The following is a 20,192-nucleotide window of genomic DNA, read 5'->3' on the forward strand; positions in this document are numbered from 1 at the left end:
ACATATACAGGCTAGTTAGTGCTTATTACACAAGACAGAAAAGCTAGATCCATCTTACTTTACATAATATCAAGTGTTGGAATTTACTCCTGCATGTTTGATGCCTACAGTGCAGAACTGCAGCTGTTGACCATGGGAAATGTGCACTCCAATATGACCAAATTCTTTACTCTTGCAAAAGCTGGGAGGGGGTATTAAATGTGTGGCACACTACCTGGGAATGTGACGTTTCAAGCTATTAAAATATGCACACCAACACAAATCTAGCCTCAAGTATTCTCCAGGTCTCGGAAAACTGTACTGTAAACAAGCCCCAGAAGGGTGCATGAAGTAAAACCAACAGCATACAGGGAGAACTGAAGCAGTACAGGATTGGTTGCTGCATTATGCAGATTGAGCTAGCAGATAATTGGTCACGGGCAAACTCTACACATTGTATCAGGCCTTTTGCAAATGCAGGGGGAACTACCTGGGAACAGGATTTATTTTTCCCAGTCATTCCAATTCAGACCTTACACAAGTAAAGCATCCCTGAATGATTGGCAAAAACATAAAACAACCAAAATCATGAAGACCCCATAGAGTGCTTAAGTAGTCTTCTAGACTTGTGAAACAGGTGGTAAGGGAAGAGCACATCATACATTAACAGTAATGTTTATTTCTTAAAGCAGCACAGCAACCAGACAGCACATACAGAAAAGCAGAACAGTCTGTTAACATTTCTACACCCCAGATTTGATCTGGCTGTTGGGTGGGATGCGTTTGCCCAGGTGGGTGCCAACTGTCAGGCCAAAGTCTTCAGACTTGTGCTTCTCCTCAATAACCTCTTTGAGCTGGAAGCCCCGCTCACAATCAAAGCTGTCTGAGGGGGTGAAGGAGAGAGGCATCTCTCCGAGAAGCCCTTGTAGTCGTGTGCGCCAGGCCTCCAGCATGGTAGAACGAGCCTCAGAAGAGATGTGATGAGGAGCCCAGAAGATCTGTGGAGCCAGAACCTGGAAGCCACAGTAGTGCAGGATACCATTCTACAAGGGAACAGAATTACATTACACTAAGTACAGACATTTTTGTCTTAGTAATGCTTCAATGAAAGCCCAGTCCATACTAGCAGTTCCTTCTCCAAACATCACCTGCAGTGGCCACATGGTGATGTTTATGTCTCCGTTGATGCCATTGGAACTGAACATGGACTCAGGGGATCCAGTAGTGAAAGACAGCATGGCTTTCTTCTCCTGGAGAAGGAAGATTCATGTGTAAAGACTGACAGCCCTTCAGAACCTAGACGCATGAACACAGCCATATGGCATAAGGACCCCTTACCTTGAAGATACCTTGACTGTACCTCTGTTCTGAGGTGTAGGCAAAGCCCATTGTGAGAACCCGGTCAATCCAGCCCTTCATAATGGCAGGAACAGTGAACCAGTACATGGGGAACTAACATTCCAATAAAACAGGTTAGCTTACATTTAGAAAGGCATCAGTGGATGATACTGTCTGAGGTCCAATAATCCAGGATACCTCACCTGGAATATGACAACATCTGCAGCAGAGAGTTTGCGTTGTTCCTCAGTGAGGTCAGCAGAGAGCCGTCCCTCCTTCCATGCCAGCATGGTCTCCTCTCCATAATGGAAGTGCTCAGCATCCTTCACCTCTCCAGTGATGTCATCAGCCGTAGCAGAAGGGTTAAACTTCATGGCGTAGAGGTCAGACACCTCCACCTGACACCCCTGAGCCTTCAGGACCTCAACAGTCGCATCTTTGGCTGCGGCGGTAAACGACCCAGCACTCTGGTGGGCGTACACAATCAGTACCTTCTTCATGGCTGAAACAGAATACACGACATAGTTACGAGACAGACATTTTGAACAATCCTCAAATTCAAGCTATTAGGTCAGTATTTCTCAACCCTGTTCCTGGGCACCCCCCTGCCCTGCATGTTTTAGCTCTCTCCCTGCTGTCACACCTGAATCACTGCATTAAGTACATAGCAAAGTTATAAGTGTCAAATGGTTAGTAATGGTTGCTTGAGTGTATTATACATATTTGACCAGCTGATGTCACCAACATGCAGTGTTTCAAGCATTTTGAAGCAGTGAATCTTTCAATTCATCCATCTCAATCGGATCAAAGTTCAGGCTAGCTATGTTCCTCCCATCACTACAAACGGTACCAAACAAATCCATGCATTGAAGACCATTAAAAGCAACATCCAATTACAACCACACTCACCCATGGTTAGGTCTGCAGGGCTGTCTAACAACACACAGAAACACAAAATAACTTACAAACTACTTCATACTAAAAAACAGCCTGAGACTGCTGCTTTTATCCTGCCCTGTTAGCCCAAACACACCCTCTCACACAGGTGCCTGTTAATCAGCAATTAAGATAATCACTTGGGATTACCCTCTACCAATGGTAGGTGTGCCAAATTACAGCAGGGGCCGGTTTCATAGACATAGATTAAACCAAGTCTACAGTACGACTAAAAAAAACAAGCTCAATGGAGTTTTTATATTGAACTTCATTTTTAGTCCTAGACCAGGCTTAATCAGATGTATTTTCAGTTTTGTTTAAACATTCATGTTGAATACAAGGTTTGTATTGAACAAGATATTTCTCCACAATTACTAAAGATCTGAGGCATGATTCCTTCTGTTTGGAGAGGGTAGCAGGGTTTGGCTAGAAACAATTGCTAAATCCAAACCCCTACCTCTCTTTTCTCCATGTGTAGGGGCTACTCTGACTCACTAGCAACCCCTTCCAATTAGTAATTAACCCTGTCCCCAGGCTATCGGGCACACTGTATATGAGCCTAAAGCAACAATCAAAGGTGGCCTTGGGGGAAAGACTCAACATTTTTGTCATCTTTTAGCAAATAATATTGCGAGGCGTGGCTACAAATGGAGTCTCACTGGGAAGACTTAAAATCTGATGGAGATTGAATGGAAAAATATCCAAATAAGTACAAACACCATGACTCTTGGCTCAATATTAGAAGGATACAATTATATTGGAGCCCCAAGACACACCAGGTCCAACTACTGAGGTCATCTTAAGTCAGTGAATATACTTGCACACTTTCAACATGCAGGATTTATTTAGAATTCACTACTCTCAATATTGATTGAAGCCCGGCATACAATACAAATGGCCAAATTTAGACTTAATTCCTTTGAGTTTCACTTCAATTTCAAAAACACATTAATGCACTATATTGGCCTACAGTAGCGGGGTAGAAACAATTGCAACAGCAGACCTCTTGCCAACATGGACCTCAATGTTGTCTGTGCCAGGTAGATTGAACTTCAACCATACCCCATTGCCAAGTAAGCACACCTCTGGTGACTAAATAGCTTAAATGCACTTTTGTTGCCATTTCCACAGAACATAAGGGCCCATGAAGTAAAACAAGTAGCATACAGGCAGAAATAACAGTCCAGGGTAGGTGGATTGGGAGATTGTGTTTTGGAATATACAGATTGAGCTAAATGCTCCTTAGCAAAAGGCACATTGTTCTAGACCATCTTCAAACTTGGATAGAAGTAGCCGGTAAAAGGATTTTTGTTTCCCCTATCATTCCAGTGAAGAACTGTCATTCTTCTTTAATCAAGTACAATAATCAAAAGCCTGAAAATCTGAGTGTATAAGTAGTCTTTTAGACTTGTGAAACAGGTGGTAAGGGAAGAGTACATCATACACGTTAACAGTAATGTTTATTTCTTAAAGCTGCACAGCAACCAGACAGCAAATACAGAAAAGCAGAACAGTCGATTAGTGTTTCTACACCCCAGATTTGATCTGGCTGTTGGGTGGGATGCGTTTGCCCAGGTGAGTGCCAACAGTCAGGCCAAAGTCTTCAGACTTGTGCTTCTCCTCAATAACATCTTTGAGCTGGAAGCCCCGCTCACAATCAAAGCTGTCTGAGGGGGTGAAGGAGAGCGGCATCTCTCCCAGAAGCCCTTGTAGTCGTGTGCGCCAGGCCTCCAGCATGGTAGAACAAGCCTCAGAAGAGATGTGATGAGGTGCCCAGAAGATCTGTGGAGCCAGAACCTGGAAGCCACAGTAGTGCAGGATACCATTCTACAAGGGAACAGAATTACAGTTCAGCAAGTAGATCCAATTTAGCCTTAGTAATGCTTCAATAAAACCCCAGTCGATACTAGTGGTTCATTCTCCAAACATCACCTGCAGAGGCCACAAGGTGATGTTTATGTCTCCGTTGATGCCATTAGAACTGAACATGGACTCAGAGGATCCAGTAGTGAAAGACAGCATGGCTTTCTTCTCCTGGAGAAGGAAGATTCATGTGTAAAGACTGACAGCACTTCAGAACCTAGACGCATGAACACAGCCATATGGCATAAGGACCCCTTACCTTGAAGATACCTTGACTGTACCTCTGTTCTGAGGTGTAGGCAAAGCCCATTGTGAGAACCCGGTCAATCCAGCCCTTCATAATGGCAGGAACAGTGAACCAGTACATGGGGAACTAACATTCCAATAAAACAGGTTAGTGTACATTTAGAAAGGCATCAGTGGATGATGTTGTCTGAGGTCTAATAATCCAGGATACCTCACCTGGAATATGACAACATCTGCAGCAGAGAGTTTGCGTTGTTCCTCAGTGAGGACAGCAGAGAGCCGTCCCTCCTTCCATGCCAGCATGGTCTCCTCTCCATAATGGAAGTGCTCAGCATCCTTCACCTCTCCAGTGATGTCATCAGCCGTAGCAGAAGGGTTAAACTTCATGGCGTAAAGGTCAGACACCTCCACCTGACACCCCTGAGCCGTCAGGACCTCAACAGCTGCCTCTTTGGCTGCAGCGTTAAACGACCCAGCACTCTGGTGGGCGTATACAATCAGTACCTTCTTCATGGCTGAAACCACATATACAACTTAGTTATGAGAAGAAAAAAAATCATCAACAATTAACATTCAAGATATTGTAGCTGGTCAGCAAACAAAGAAGCTATAAGTGTCACAAACAGTACCAAAATCATAACTCCCAAGAACAAAGACTGTTACAAACAATAGTAATTTAGAGTCACACTCACCCATGGTCCAATATGTGGGGCTCTGTCTGCTTTCAGTGAGATGTTCAGTGTAACTTAGAGAGGAAAAGAGGGGAAAAAATAAAAATACTTTATGTAACAGTCTGAGGCTACAGCTTTTATCCTGCTCTGTTATCCCAAACACACCCTCTTACACAGGTGCCTGTTAATCAGCAGTTAAGGTAATCACTTGGGATTACCCTCAACCAATGGTAGGTGTTCTAGAATACATCAGAGGTATTTTCATTAGCCTAGTGATGGGAAATCAAGCCTTCCTGAAGCATTTTCATTTTTTTTTAAGATTGGGTTGAAAATCTGTTAATTCTCTAGGCTTTTGAACTCACTGCACAGTGGTTACACCTGGATATTATTTCATAACATCTGACAAGATTTCGTGGCGCAGTGGTTTGGCGTCATGTACCCCATTGTTCTTGCCTTTCAAGCTAGTTTCTTGAAACTGTGTATCTGTTGTAGTTTTGGATTATAAAGGGAAGAATGTGATATGATTCACTAAATGAAATCAATTATTTGAAGAACAATAAACAGCTTCCTTTGAAAGTTTGAGATACACATTTTGGATTCGATATCACACCACTGTTACTGATTAAACCTACGATGCTACTGGGTTGCGCCATCGCTGGAGTGAAAATGTTGAAATTTTTATTACCTGAATTATTAAATAAGGTGACCCAAAGAGGTCTGTATTTGAAAGCCTCAGGAATCGGACAACCGTTGAAGCCAGCATTTTACAAAACGACTGTGATCAACTAAAGCTTTTCGATGTCATCAATCACATGGTATTGTTACATCCACGCAAGTCTCAGCCCTTCTACCTCGATAAGATTGGGCTGAAATTTCAAATGCAAGCACCAGAGTGTGAGGGTGGTGCTCATCAATTTTCAGTTCACTTCAACATTAAGGATGAAAAACTTTGTACTGAACATATTTCTCCACAGATGTGAGTTCAACAGAATTGGAGATAGTTGGCTTGCATTTGGTGGATGTAGCATGGTTGGGCTTGAAACAACAGCGACATCCCAAACCCTCTGCCCTTAGTCCTCCATGTGTACAGGTTATTTAGGGCTTGTCATTACAGGATAAAACACTCAACCCATCTTCAAGTACATAATTTGTTGGAATTTATACCAGAATTCATGAGACATACAATGCAGAACTGCAGTGTCAATCATGGGAAACATGCACTCCCCAGAGCTTCAATATAGTTAGTTTGGGGCTACCTTTACACTTGCAATAGCCAGGGGGTGTTATGAACAATGTGACATGTCCAACTATTGATATGTGCAAGTCAAAACAAAGGGGTGCATGAAGTAGATCAAGCAGCATACATGGGAGTCTGAAATAGTACAGGATGGGGGATATTTCTTTAGTTACAATTACACAGATTGAGCTAGCAATTAACTGGCAGAGGCCAAATTCTACACATTATTCCAGGCCTGGGAACAGGATTTGGTTGCCCCCTTTCATTCCAAGTCAGACCATATCCAGGTAAAATTCCTGAAAGTGTCATTTTAGCAAGTACAAAAACCAGAAGACCCCACAGTGAGTTGAAGTACTCCTCTAGACATGTGAAACTGGTCATAAGGGAAGCGCATTTGACACGTCAACACCATTGTTTATTTCTTAAAGCTGCACAGCAACCAGACAGCACATATGGAAGAGCACAATAGTTGGTTAGTGTTTCTACACCCCAGATTTGATCTGGCTGTTGGGAGGGATGCGTTTGCCCAGGTGAGTGCCAACTGTCAGGCCAACGTCTTCAGACTTGTGCTTCTCCTCAATAACCTCTTTGAGCTGGAAGCCACGCTCACAATCAAAGCTGTCTGAGGGGGTGAAGGAGAGCGGCATCTCTCCCAGAAGCCCTTGTAGTCGTGTGCGCCATGCCTCCAGCATGGTAGAACGAGCCTCAGGAGAGATGTGATGAGGAGCCCAGAAGATCTGTGGAGCCAGAACCTGGAAGCCACAGTAGTGCAGGATACCATTCTACAAGGGATCAGAATTACAGTTCAGCAAGTACATCCAATTTAGTCTTAGTAATGCTTCAATGAACGCCCAGTCAATAGTAGCGGTTCCTTCTCCAAACATCACCTGCAGTGGCCACAAGGTGATGTTTATGTCTCCGTTGATGCCATTGGAACTGAACATGGACTCAGGGGATCCAGTAGTGAAAGACAACATGGCTTTCTTCTCCTAAAGGAGGAAGATTCATGTGTAAAGACTGACAGCCCTTCAGAACCTAGAACCATGAACACAGCCATATGGCATAAGGACCCCTTACCTTGAAGATACCTTGACTGTACCTCTGTTCTGAGGTGTAGGCAAAGCCCATTGTGAGAACCCGGTCAATCCAGCCCTTCATAATGGCAGGAACAGTGAACCAGTACATGGGGAACTAATATTCCAATGAAACAGGTTAGCGTACATTTAGAAAGGCATCAGTGGATGATATGGTCTGAGGTCCAATAATCCAGGATACCTCACCTGGAATAAGACAACATCTGCAGCAGAGAGTTTGCGTTGTTCCTCAGTGAGGTCAGCAGAGAGCCGTCCCTCCTTCCATGCCAGCATGGTCTCCTCTCCATAATGGAAGTGCTCAGCATCCTTCACCTCTCCAGTGATGTCATCAGCCGTAGCAGAAGGGTTAAACTTCATGGCGTAGAGGTCAGACACCTCCACCTGACACCCCTGAGCCATCAGGACCTCCACAGCCGCATCTTTGGCTGCAGCAGTAAACGACCCAGCACTCTGGTGGGCGTATACAATCAGTACCTTCTTCATGGCTGAAACACAATACAAGTCAATCCTTTAAAATCTGCTTGAATGAAGACACAATCATGAAGTTCGATTACTCAGCCAACATTATAAAAACCCATGTAAAGGTAGTTGCCCAAATAACTGTGGGCACAATTGAAACTGGAGCTACAACAGACTTCAGTTTTCAAATATCTACCGATTGACAATTTTGCCAAGACTAATTTCAAACGGTCAATAACAGGTCATCTTCATTTCCAGCAATACTGTACTGCTTAAGTTGTTTTCTATAGGACATCATATGCAACTTCTGTCTCCATCCAGAACATAATGGATGCAGTTACAAGAAAGGTGCCCTCAAAAGTCAAGAACATTGGACGCAAACCCTGCATTCTAGTTTAGCATCAGAAACTTAAATTCAGACACTATCTGTAAGCCACAGCCACACACACACACACACACACACACACACACACACACACACACACACACACACACACACACACACACACACACACACACACACACACACACACACACACACACACACACACACACACACACACACACACACACACACACACACACACACACACACACACACACACACACACACACACACACACACACACACACACACACACACACACACACACACACACACACACACACACACACACACACACACACACACACACACACACACACACACACACACACACACACACACACACACACACACACACACACACACACACACACACACACACACACACACACACACACACACACACACACACACACACACACACACACACACACACACACACACACACACACACACACACACACACACACACACACACACACACACACACACACACACACACACACACACACACACACACACACACACACACACACACACACACACACACACACACACACACACACACACACACACACACACACACACACACACACACACACACACACACACACACACACACACACACACACACACACACACACACACACACACACACACACACACACACACACACACACACACACACACACACACACACACACACACACACACACACACACACACACACACACACACACACACACACACACACACACACACACACACACACACACACACACACATGCTAACAGGAAGACATCATTAAGGTGCACTGTTTAAAAGCATCAAGCAATGAACAGTTTTGATGCAAGTCTGAAAGGAATCAAAACTTGAGCTGCCCATCACTACAAATAACTCAGAAGCAATTTGACTATGACAATAATCTCACACTTATAGCCTCACTTACCCATGATCAAGTCTGTTGGGCACAATCTACTGTAAATGACACATTCAAGCTTTAAAATATCCCAAAACTAGCTCATACTTACACAAGCCTGAGACTACTGCTTTTATCCTGCTCTGTTAGCCAAACACACCCTCTCACACGTCAATGAGCAATCAAGCTAATTGTAGCCCATGGTAGGTGTCTACAAAGATATCAGATGTGCGTTCAGCTCACTTATACATTTGCTATGTTGTGCAACAGATAGTTCTGAACAACGTATTTCCACAAAATACTTGAACAGACTTTGAGGTGCGTTTGCTTTTGTTTGGTGGGTGTGGTGTGGCATTATGTGATGTCATGCTGACAGCGTTCCATAACTCACACTGCCCACTGTTTATTCAGGACAGATCACTTGGTTCCTTGACAAAAGTAAAAATAACTCTTGTGACCCCTGGACAAACACCTGATTTAACTTGTGAAGTTGAACTGGGTTTGTACGTCTAGGGCTACAACAACAATATGTGCTGTCAGGAGTGTTTCAGGGGCCAGAGACTGTGAAGCAGGTTGTGAAGGGGGTTACAGGACACACGGTACCAAAGATTTAAAACGTACAACCATTTTTGAAAGTCTGAGAAAACTGAAGTATAAATGCTTGTATCAACATCAAAATATTGTGATTGATGAATTTTGAAACTTTGGATGTTTTGGAAAGTGGGCTAATGAGTAGAGAGGAAGCTAATTATGGGGAAATATCAGGAAATATATAATTTGCCTTGATATTGGCACAGTGGGTGAAGTGCTGAAATCTGGAAAAACTAAACAGCAAATTCCCTTGAGATGGTAAGGCTTAAAAACTTGGCAGAATTGTAAAGAGTATTGGCCTACACCATCCTTTGCAATTTCATGCCAACTGTTCAAATCCCTCTCCCTGAAGCTGCTATTCACACATGCACACTATGATACGCTCAACGTGAAAACAGCTTGGCCCATGCTCTATTGTGATGAACTCAAGTTAAACCAATCATCACTCGCCAGGCAGGCAGTGGCCTCTCCGTAGTCCCACCGTAGCCTGACCAACACAAAATGGGAGTTAAGGCAAACATCGGCCGACACATATCCTACACACACACACTAACACTCATGGATGTACCTAAGAAACAACTGTTACATGAGTGATACACACTCAGGTAAAGTTGGTCACATTCTCTCTCCTTTCTCGTGGCATCAGAATAGATCTGCCTTCAGCAGAGTCGACTTTTACAATCATTCTCTGTCTTATATGTACGGACTACAACAGGATATGGCAAGACTGTAGCCGTCCAATGTGAAGATCCATGTTCCATGCTGGTTTCTGACTTTTGTGTATTGTGTTTTGCACCTTGGAAGGTTTTACACTTCACCAAAGGTGTATGAGTTATTTTCTTCATGCTAAATTTGTGTGATGGTACATTTTTCTTGTGGATGTTTCTTGTTGGTCTTACAACGTGTTGTGATGGAGGTGTTGGGTCTAGGACTCGTTTGGGCTTCAGCCGTTGACAACAGCTCAACAGAAACATCTCCACCCCGCATAAAACCTAGACCATACAGTCTAATGAGGGACCAGACCACACAATATACCACACACTCGAGAACACATTCAGACTGAATCACTGACGCTCAGGGAGTGTAATGGGGAGGTACTGCTTCCATCTTGTGGTGATTGTGTTGCATTACAGTACATTTTGTGGAAATTCTCCTGGCATGCAGAGCCGGCTGTAGCCTTTTGGGGATCCAAAGCAAAATTTGGTTTGGGGCCCCCTCTCCCCTATTGGTGGCTCCTTAGCGCTCAGAGGCCCCCTAGCAGTCAGTGGCCCTGAGTGACCTCATGTTGTTTATGCCTAGAACTGGCGCTGTTGGCATGGGTTTGTGTTTAGTATTACATACAAAGCGTAATGAACTCTTTCATTTCTAAAGCCAAGAAAGCACTCATTAACACCATAGTTAATGTCATGAAGTGTACATTAAAACAAGACTTGCAAAAATGCAAAACTTTTGTTTTGTAAAGAAAATTTGGGGGATTGGAATTTTGGAACAGGGCCAATCAGTGTGTTCAATTAATGCTGACAGGTGTATGTAATAACCCAGGCCTGTAGGCCATTCATTGAATGAGAAACCGGGAGGAGTCAGGGACAGGACCTAAAGGACTATAAAATATGCTCTTAGTCAAGATTGCATTATTGTGGTTGCTGACACAGTGATGAATCATAGAATCATGGGACAGCTACAGAGAAAATGTCTACATTTAATTTCACTTCTGGGTTTGGCCTGGCTGTGTGAAGGGTCATTGAGAGGGCTGTCAATCTACAGACCAACTGCCTCCTTCAACTATAAGGTTGCCTCACAGGCAAGACCTAATCCTGTGGTGCCAGTTCAAAACCCAATTCCCTTTCCAGCCAGGATCCAAAAGCTTCCCCAGGCCCTGTCCAAGAGCCCGGTCACAACCCAGCCTCCTGCTCAACAGCCTGTGGTGAAGGTGATTACCCCTCTGGAGCACATCAAGAGTGTGGGAGCCCGCTGTGGGGAGGACGTCGTCCAGGTGGAAGTTAAACTGGACCTGTTTGGGACTGGTCAGCTGGTGAAGGCGGAGGACATCTCCCTTGGAGGGTGTCTCTCAGTGGGACTGGACCTCTCCGCCCAAGTCCTTCTGTTTGAGTCGGAGCTGCACACCTGTGGAAGTGTGCTGACGGTGAGATGTCCTGAGTTGCTTGTGATGTCATGCTTCAACATTTACTGTATGACTTCCATGTAAATGTTAGAACATGAATGACTGGTTAACTGTGTGTGTGTGTGTGTGTGTGTGTGTGTGTGTGTGTGTGTGTGTAAGATGACTGAGGACAACCTCGTCTATGCCTTCACTCTGCTCTATACGCCAACACCGGAAGGTGCCAGTTCCATTGTCAGGACCAACAGTGCCACTGTCCACATTGAGTGCCGCTATCTGAGGTGAGTGTGGCTGTCCATTGTCACATTCGAGCCGTTAAGCGGCTGCTCTTAGAACAACACATATCGACGCTTACGTTAGTTATCGTGGTTTCTCATGCTGGTCCCCTGTGGCGTTTGCTCTTCAGTGCAAATGTGACCCCCTAACCTTTGTGCCTACCCCAGGAGACATAATGTGAGCAGCGATGCGCTGAAGCCTACATGGCTCCCATACTCTGCCACCAAAACATCGGAGGAGTCCCTCTCCTTCTCCCTTGTGCTCATGACTGGTGCGTAACCATGGAAACAAGCGCACCTCACGCTCCGTCTCCGCGCGTGTTCCATGTGGTTTTGATACGGTAGTTGTTTCCTGTGTGTCCCAGATAACTGGATGTACGAGAGGGCGTCCAAGGTGTACTTTCTGGGAGACATGATTAATGTGGCGGTGTCCGTACAACAGTATCACCATGTCCCCATGCGTGTGTTTGTGGACAGCTGTGTGGCCACCCTGGTCCCTGACACCAATTCTGCCTTGAGATATGACTTCATCCGAAATCACGGGTAAGGCCAATATAAAATTCATCGAAATGTTATTGCCAGGTCTTCAAATTATGTTCACGAATTAACCTGTTCCTTCATGTGAGACCTTGTTGGCTTTGCTTTCCACTCATTCTTGATGTGTGATTGTTTAACCGTTGGGTGACCAGGATGTGATAACTCGCACCTTTCCCTCCAGGTGTTTAATTGATGCCCTGCAAACGGGCTCCAGCTCTCACTTCCTGGACCGGACCCAGCCAGAGACACTGCACCTCCAGCTGGAAGCCTTCCGCCTCCAGCAGCAGACCAGCTCTGAGGTGAGTTATTCTGTCTGCTAGGGAACAGCAAGGGAGGAAGTTGGCTGATTAAAGTCAATGCCTGATGGACTAAAGGGTGTAACTAATCAGGTTTGGGCCTGTCGTCACAATGACAGCCTATGCCTAGTTTCTCAAGGCTAAAACGATCTTACCTCAGAACTCATACTATTGTGCTGACCAGCTGTTGGAACTGGCTAATGTATTTATTTTACATGTCACATGGCAATGCTGTGCTGTGCACACATTAGGATTAAACCAGTTCAGATTCCACTGGTTAACCAAAGTCTCTCCCACAGATGTATATCTCCTGTCTTCTGAAGGCCACTGTAGCAACAGCTCCTCTGGACACTGAGCACAAGGCCTGCTCGTTTGCTTCAGGAACTAATAAGTATGTATGGGTTTCTCTTCTATATGCATTATTAGGGGCTCATCCTGCTAATATTGTGGTCACCTCTCTGCTCTTCTCCAGGTGGGTGGGAGCTGATGGGAATGATGTGGTGTGTGGCTGCTGTGAGACTTCCTGTAGTCAGAGGAAGGGGAGGAGTCTGCCAATTACAGGTGTTAACATCCCACATTTAAAAGATCAACCTTCAGTTCCACAAATGCATCTGACACTCAAATATCCCACAGTTTCTCAAGTTTAATTAATCAGAATTTCGCCTGGTGACTCAGATGTGACCTGTCCTGCTGGTACCTGTGAGGGCCTCTTCATAGGTTTAAATCAGTCTGTGATTAGACATTTTAATGAAGAAAATTAAGTGGAACTGGCTTTGATATCCAGAGTTCAAAACCCAGACTCTACATGCTGTCAGTTACATTTCCACTTCCTTCTGACTCCAATCCTTTGTGATTACTTTCAAGGTCTCTTTAGTGACATACAATGATCTTTCACTGAATATAGAGATTGTGTTTGGTTGTAACAAAGCAGAACTATGCACCTCTTCATTTGCCTGACCCTGGACAGCTACTGTATGTGGTTATTCTCTCCAGATTTGGAGTGGGAGGTGGATGCTATGTTTGGGCCAATCTTCATTCAGGAAACATATGTGAAAGGACAACAGGAAGTGCATGCTCAAGAACATGAAGTACAGGCTCAAGCACAAAGCTTTCATATGTTGCCAGATGAGCAGTCCAGCACAGGTAACTATGCCACCACATTTCAGCTTTACTTCATTGTGTGCATCTCTTTTGCAACTTTTTCGTCACAGCCAGGTCAGTTCTAGAACCATTAAATCCAGTATTTTGTTATAGGTGTCTCTTCAGAGTCCATAGCCATGGTGGGAGTAGCTTTGGTGTTGGGCCTGCTCTGTGTGGCTGTCCTGGTTACCATCCTGTACAGAAAGAACCAGCCTGTACAGAGTCCTGTGATCCCAGCACCCACTGACTGATGACAATAAACATGGCTGCCGTGCCCCTTTTCAACCACTCTGTTTGCTGGTTTTCTCTTTTCATTTGAAAGAGTCATTGACAATGTTTAGTATCCTTAACTGTAAATGGTCTGTGCTGAGAACCTCATTCATAGTTGTATTTATACCAAAGGCCTGATCTTAGGTACTATATGGGCTGTTTCTTCTAGTTATCTACATTAATTACTTGAATTAGATTAAATAAATGGATAGACATTTCATTTTTTTATCTTGATAGCTGAAATTCCAGTAGATGCTTAGTTAGATTCTCACTGATAATGGGCAACTTGGCAGTAATGGCTGCCAGTCTAACTTTCCCCACTAGATGGAGACCGTTGTAAGCCTGTCAGTAAGAACTAATTTAGTTCTTTAATCCAGATACTATGGTTTAATCAGAGGGTTTCAGCTTCTCTGCCATGTCTCATTGAGGTTAAGGCCAAAGTGAATCATGAACAGCCCAGATGGTGATTCATGAATTGTGGCTGTGTTCTGGAAGGACGCTGTGCCTGTAAGGCATAGAAACACCATCCTTTAGATGCATGTCACTGATCTAATCACAGTAACGACCACCAATAAATACTGGTTAAGATTTACCATTAAGCTTTTGGCACTGAAATGCCATTGCTCATCAGATTGCAAAATTATAGAAATAACCAGCCAGGCGGCTGTGTAAAACATTTTGTTGCTTGTTATGTTTTCGGCTACATTTCTAGATTAAAAGTACCAAGAATAATCACCATCGTTAAGTAATGAGGAAAACTGACCAACCTGATTCCTTTGATTCCACAGACTTGCCCATCTTTCCCAGCATTTTATTTCTTACAATACACCCCCCCCCCCCCATTTTACTGTATCTGCAAAAATGGCCCACGAGTATATACACTTTAGCTAAGAGCAGGTAAACATACCGAAGGGCAATAGGAGACAAAACTGAGTACAACCATGCCAGCCATGACCTTTGCAAAAGAATAGGGCGAAAGGTCAATTCAAGAACAAATTATTCACAACCCAGTAAGTCAGACAGGCAATGACTTCAGATGGTAATTCGGAGGATTGCAGACAAGGGAAAAGTCCCAGACAAGGTAAATACCTTTGGACAGAAGGCTCAAGTGCTCCATTGACAATGTGAGTACCATTCAAACCCACTGTATTAACCCACGCAGGACTGCTGGCCCAGATGGCCTCCCAGGTCTGTCCAACCAGCAGGAGTCTTAGCAAGCATGCAGTGTTATTTAGTTGCATCTACCCTCTAGCAAGCAAAAGTTTCTCAAGAGGATGTTAAATCGATGTTTTGACTAAATATTTTATTTAACTGACTGAATCAATATATAGCTTGTATGTAACATGTGTAACAAGTACAACATAGAAAATATTCCAGAAGCATATATCAACAACTCTCTCAACGTTGCACATGTAGTTTCAGATATAATGCATTGTTTTCACAATGTGAAGTCTTCAGTACACAGTATACAACGTAAAGTAATTTTGCAATTAACAGCAGAATCGACACTACGAATGAAGTGTCTTCTATAAGCATCACTGATACTGTCATTGAGGTGTCTTTTCCCCAATTCCCCAGCAAGGAGCAGCATTGTGCCCGCTAACATGGCCCATGCTAAGACACATTACAGGAGCATCTGGCTGCCAGCACAGGATATGACCCCTGATAACACTGGTTGTAATTGTGGTAGGAGCCAGGTGTAAAATGGATGAATATCATAGTATCCAAATTGTTAATTTGTATTATATTAGCAGTTCTGCTGTTTTGAACCATCATCTATTGATCATTTGTGATTATTATGATGGAAGCAATATCACAGCACACAAAGTGGTAATACTGGAAACGGCACCATCGCACAGGCTAGATTATAAGGAATTTCGTATGAAACAGATGTGGCTTCCAATAATGTGCTCTGATGTTGTGTCTCGTCCATGCAAAATTGTCCAAATAAGTGTTAAATTATCGATTTTATTCGAGACGGTTCTAACATTATTGGCGCTGCAGCATATAAATCTTTCCGTCTCCGGCTACAGTCCAATAATGTAATGATGTAGTCAGAATAAAGCGTGCACGAAGGAGTAATTGGCATTATACCGTACTTCGCTTTACCCTTCTTGGCCTAGGCTATAGGGAACTTTTAACTTTTTGGAAACTCAACGCACTGAGTCACTGAACCAACTAAGCGACGTGGATTTACTCCAACCTACCCCGCCCCCATCCAATGCTGCGGGTTTATAAAAAAAGTAAAGGCGGAATTGTTTTCTGTGCAGGTTCGAATCCGTCCATCTTTAAACTGAATAGTTCGGTTCTGCTGCTAGATTAGATTAATCCTCGTTCCGTCACTCTTCATTCTCTGTCTCCCAGTTGCATCAATTTGCGCCGTATAATATTATAACAACAATCAACCGCCGCGCGAGCTGGAGGCGCGAAGAGATGGGCAGATGGCGCGTAATTGGCTTGCGACGCGAGCCAGGGGAGTCTAGCTCGCCGTCTCCAGGGAGAGACCGTTTCTAAAGTGCAGGTGCGTTGGGATATGTTAAAATGTGCAGTGGCGTTTTTATGTGTAAAAAATTGGTGGGTCACAAACCATGACAAAATTTAGGATACATACCAGTAAAGCTACAAAACACCCTCTTGATGTGTTTATTTAACACATAAACAAACAGTGTGGCTCCACAAAACACTTTTAACTACAGAGCGGCTTGCTTCTACCAAATGTTGTAGTACACATACTAGAGAGAGAGAGAGAGAGAGAGAGAGACCTTCTTGTGTAATTACTCTCCTTCTCTCTCACACACATGTACAATTATCACTGTCACATTTACAAACCTAAATTAGGAATGCAACCAAGCTCAGAAACAATGTGCCTACAGGCCCATACGGGAACAGAAATGAGCTCAACACTACTGAAGGCCACAACAAAGCGGAAAGACAACTTTTTAGGGATACAGATCCATTCTAGGACAACAACCTTTATAGATAAGCATGGACACGCTGACACTCGTCACCATCTATATCAATCGATCCAGCACAAAAATATGACCAATTCATGGACCAGCACCACAAAGGCAGGATGATAAAATGTGCTTTCACTCTGAGGGCTCACTTGAAGAGAAAGGTGAAATGGCGGTTCTTCCACTGGGCAAACTTTTCGATTACTTTGGGAGTGACAGGACAAATTGTGGGAAGAGCGAGCTGTCAGCTTGGCAGCGATCAGGTGGTCACTTTGTGAAAACTCCACCTGACTGTGTCGCATGTCTCCTCCATCACCGGCGGTGTGTTGGTTACTCATCGGCCTGGCTCGTCTGTTCCATCGGTGGCAGCCCATTCATTGCTTCTGCATATTCTGGACATTCCCTTTGAAACGGGTGAGCGCACTGCTAATCCCAGATACATCGATGCTCCGTTTTTGCAGAGTGTTGTATAAAACATAAACTTTTGGCATAAGGAAGAAAAAAAATTCAGCAGCTGCAAAAAAGCTCGTTCCCCGAGTTTTTTTGACAGGCCGTAAGCCTCACTTATGGTGGACTCATCCCATCCTGGTTGTGTGCGTATGTCCTCCATACACAGGAGCAGCGCAGTGCGGTTTTCCCAAACTGCATTGACAGTTCTACTTTTAAAGTTCCATCGTACAGCGGGTGGCCTTGGAATGCGTCTCTGTGTTGCCTCAGCAAGTGCCTCAACACGTTTTGGAGCGCCAGAGAAAAGGGTGGCAAAAGCAGTTAAAAACACCAAACTGGTCATGTGGGTATGTCTCTTTCATTAGCGTCTGTACCCCTCGGACGTTTCCACTCATTATAGCCGCACCATCATAAGTCTGAGCAATCAGCTTTTATCCCAGCTTCAGTGGTTCCAGCACACCCTTGATGCTATTAGAGAGGCCATGTCTAGTTTTATCTTTTACTTCCACAAACTCCAAAAACCTCTCTGTCACTGTATTGTCAGGCTACATGTATCACAACACAACCACCATTTGTGATTTACAGGAGTGCAAGATGTCCCTTTGAAGATGGGCTGAGCGTCATAGTGCCTCTGAAGTCTCGAATCGCCCTCACACATAGTCTCGAAAATGCATCTGAATATTCCAGGATTCAGGGAGTCCACTGACTCGTTGTGCCCCCGCAGTGCGGTTTCACATTTTCCACACAGTTCAATACATTTAATGATCCGACTGAGAACGTACCTGTTTTCCTCCACCTGTTTGTTATGCTGCTCAATGGAGCGCCTGTATGCACTGTCAACTTGGGCTGCGACATTTACCCTTCCAAGTACAACCAATTTCCCAGCATTGTCCAGATAACTCCCGCTGCTCTCATGTTTTGCAATCCTCTCAGAAAGATGTTTCACATCTTTGTAACCCGTCCTCCACCAAGTACCATCTCCACCAAATAGCAGACATGGAAAACAGAAGAGTGCCTTCTTTTGTATGCTAACCGTTAGCCACTTTTTCTTCAAAAGCCACGCCACGTTAAACCCGCGGTTACTTTTACCAGCAGTTTGAGTGATGACAATATCCCATGGCTGATGGGCACCAAGTCGCTTTACTTCAAGTTTATCCCCCAAATTAAGGGTTTCAAACCGTTGCTTGAAAGTCTGAAGCAGCACGGCAGCGACCAATGAACATGAAATAAAATCCTAACACAAATGATATGCAATTAAGGAAGATGCTATATTCATAGATAATAAATTATAGGAACTAATCTTTGAGAAATAAAAATAACATACTTTTGTTGCAGTTCTTTCTGTTGAAAGAACTGTGACCTCTGGCTCTTTTTCAAAGTCCAATTAGGTCTACTTAGAGAAGGCAAGCAGACAGGATGCGCGTGGACGCTCCAGATTGATTTATTGTATGTTTGTCCAGCTCAGCATATAAAACCATTATGGATTTCACAGCATTTTATAAGCTGTTGATAGGCTTACCTGATCTTCAGCGCCATAGAGCTCAGTGAAGCTACATAAACTTACTGTCTATTCCGGTGGTGCTGAATCAGCACCAGATGGGTTTTCCACTGGCGCCAATCACAGCTACATTTTGGGAGGGTGCTGCGAGTTAGCTGTGACACCATCTTTCGGCTTATCTGCATAAAAGTCGTCCTGCTGTAGGCCTATGTGGAGGATGTCATAAGAGGTGGATTTTTTTATAACCCTAATGCACTCCTTAGGTTAATTATATCATAGTTTCATCAACGGTGTGAAAACATGGTCTTTACACAGCTGGGGACATATCTTCCCAATGGAACGTAGAAACACCCATAATGCTGTTGCTAACAACAGAACAAGGAGCAGTGAGGTGATGAGAGAGTATGCAGATACAGCCTTCCACCTCTTCTCAGTCGATCCAATTTAGCTCCAGAAATAGTCCATTTCAAAAAGAATGGCTTTCCCTTTCTGTGAGAAATGCAGTAGAAATTGAATATGGCATGGACTTGGGCCGTGGCATTTTTCAAGGCCTTAGTGCTGTACAAGCCCATCCTGGCTCATCGTTCCTGTATCAGACTAATAAATTAGGCCCAGCTCCACCATAACAGGAGAGGAAGTGTCTGACTTAGCCACCAGCTGTGACCCAGGGTTACCTAGCAACAGGTTGGGCCCTGAAAACATTGTATAGACAGAGGGTATGTGGAAAGATCTCATGCAAGTCTGAGAGAGATGGAGACAGACTCAGAGTACGATTACATATGTTTATGAGTTGGTTTCCCAGACACAGATGATTCCAGTTCTGCACTAAAAAAATTTTTTTTTCTCCTTTAACAATTTAGGGACATCCAACTGAATCTATGGACCTGTCTCATCTCAACCACCAGGTTCGGGAGAGTTGAAGATCATGACAAGCCATC

General features: G+C 44.1%; 3 protein-coding genes across 4 annotated transcripts; 1 reads left to right on the plus strand and 2 right to left on the minus strand.

The window, feature by feature from the left end:
* Positions 1-638: 638 nt before the first annotated feature.
* Positions 639-5,073, minus strand: LOC114828797 (NAD(P)H dehydrogenase [quinone] 1-like). Of its 2 annotated transcripts, none has more exons than XM_034297670.1 (5): positions 5,055-5,073; positions 1,521-1,819; positions 1,318-1,431; positions 1,128-1,229; positions 639-1,022 (listed from the first exon to the last, which is right to left on the minus strand). In XM_034297670.1, the coding sequence occupies exons 1-5, from the start codon at positions 5,056-5,058 to the stop codon at positions 723-725; spliced, it is 819 nt and encodes a 272-aa protein (XP_034153561.1). In that variant the 5' UTR covers positions 5,059-5,073; the 3' UTR covers positions 639-722. The 2 variants fall into 2 exon arrangements, with proteins under 2 accessions (XP_034153561.1, XP_028969505.2); XM_029113672.2 differs by lacking the exon at positions 5,055-5,073 and adding an exon at positions 2,227-2,311.
* Positions 5,074-6,663: 1,590 nt separating this feature from the next.
* LOC105030604 (NAD(P)H dehydrogenase [quinone] 1) lies at positions 6,664-9,234 on the minus strand. Its single transcript, XM_029113593.2, has 5 exons — positions 9,158-9,234; positions 7,551-7,849; positions 7,348-7,461; positions 7,158-7,259; positions 6,664-7,052 (listed from the first exon to the last, which is right to left on the minus strand). The coding sequence occupies exons 1-5, from the start codon at positions 9,159-9,161 to the stop codon at positions 6,753-6,755; spliced, it is 819 nt and encodes a 272-aa protein (XP_028969426.2). The 5' UTR covers positions 9,162-9,234; the 3' UTR covers positions 6,664-6,752.
* A 2,106-nt stretch (positions 9,235-11,340) lies between these two features.
* LOC105030596 (zona pellucida sperm-binding protein 3) lies at positions 11,341-14,378 on the plus strand. The gene is made up of 9 exons (XM_010904553.3): positions 11,341-11,861; positions 12,000-12,118; positions 12,281-12,384; positions 12,478-12,655; positions 12,831-12,948; positions 13,245-13,336; positions 13,418-13,506; positions 13,939-14,088; positions 14,200-14,378. The coding sequence occupies exons 1-9, from the start codon at positions 11,373-11,375 to the stop codon at positions 14,334-14,336; spliced, it is 1,476 nt and encodes a 491-aa protein (XP_010902855.2). The 5' UTR covers positions 11,341-11,372; the 3' UTR covers positions 14,337-14,378.
* Positions 14,379-20,192: the final 5,814 nt, after the last annotated feature.

The sequence above is a fragment of the Esox lucius genome, chromosome 16 (assembly GCF_011004845.1).
Source record: "Esox lucius isolate fEsoLuc1 chromosome 16, fEsoLuc1.pri, whole genome shotgun sequence".
Lineage (NCBI taxonomy): Eukaryota > Metazoa > Chordata > Actinopteri > Esociformes > Esocidae > Esox > Esox lucius.

Bases quoted from the DNA above. Each gene is read 5' to 3' on its own strand.
- LOC105030596 (XM_010904553.3), top strand. From the start codon at position 11,373: ATGAATCATAGAATCATGGGACAGCTACAGAGAAAATGTCTACATTTA. The intron at 12,119-12,280 runs GTGAGTGTGGCT...TGCCTACCCCAG, and splicing joins ATTGAGTGCCGCTATCTGAG to GAGACATAATGTGAGCAGCG. The intron at 12,949-13,244 runs GTGAGTTATTCT...TCTCTCCCACAG, and splicing joins AGCAGCAGACCAGCTCTGAG to ATGTATATCTCCTGTCTTCT.
- LOC114828797 (XM_034297670.1), bottom strand. The intron at 1,432-1,520 runs GTGAGGTATCCT...TTGGAATGTTAG, and splicing joins CAGATGTTGTCATATTCCAG to TTCCCCATGTACTGGTTCAC. The intron at 1,230-1,317 runs GTAAGGGGTCCT...TTCCTTCTCCAG, and splicing joins ACAGTCAAGGTATCTTCAAG to GAGAAGAAAGCCATGCTGTC.
- LOC105030604 (XM_029113593.2), bottom strand. The intron at 7,260-7,347 runs GTAAGGGGTCCT...TTCCTCCTTTAG, and splicing joins ACAGTCAAGGTATCTTCAAG to GAGAAGAAAGCCATGTTGTC. The intron at 7,053-7,157 runs GTGATGTTTGGA...GATCCCTTGTAG, and splicing joins TCACCTTGTGGCCACTGCAG to AATGGTATCCTGCACTACTG.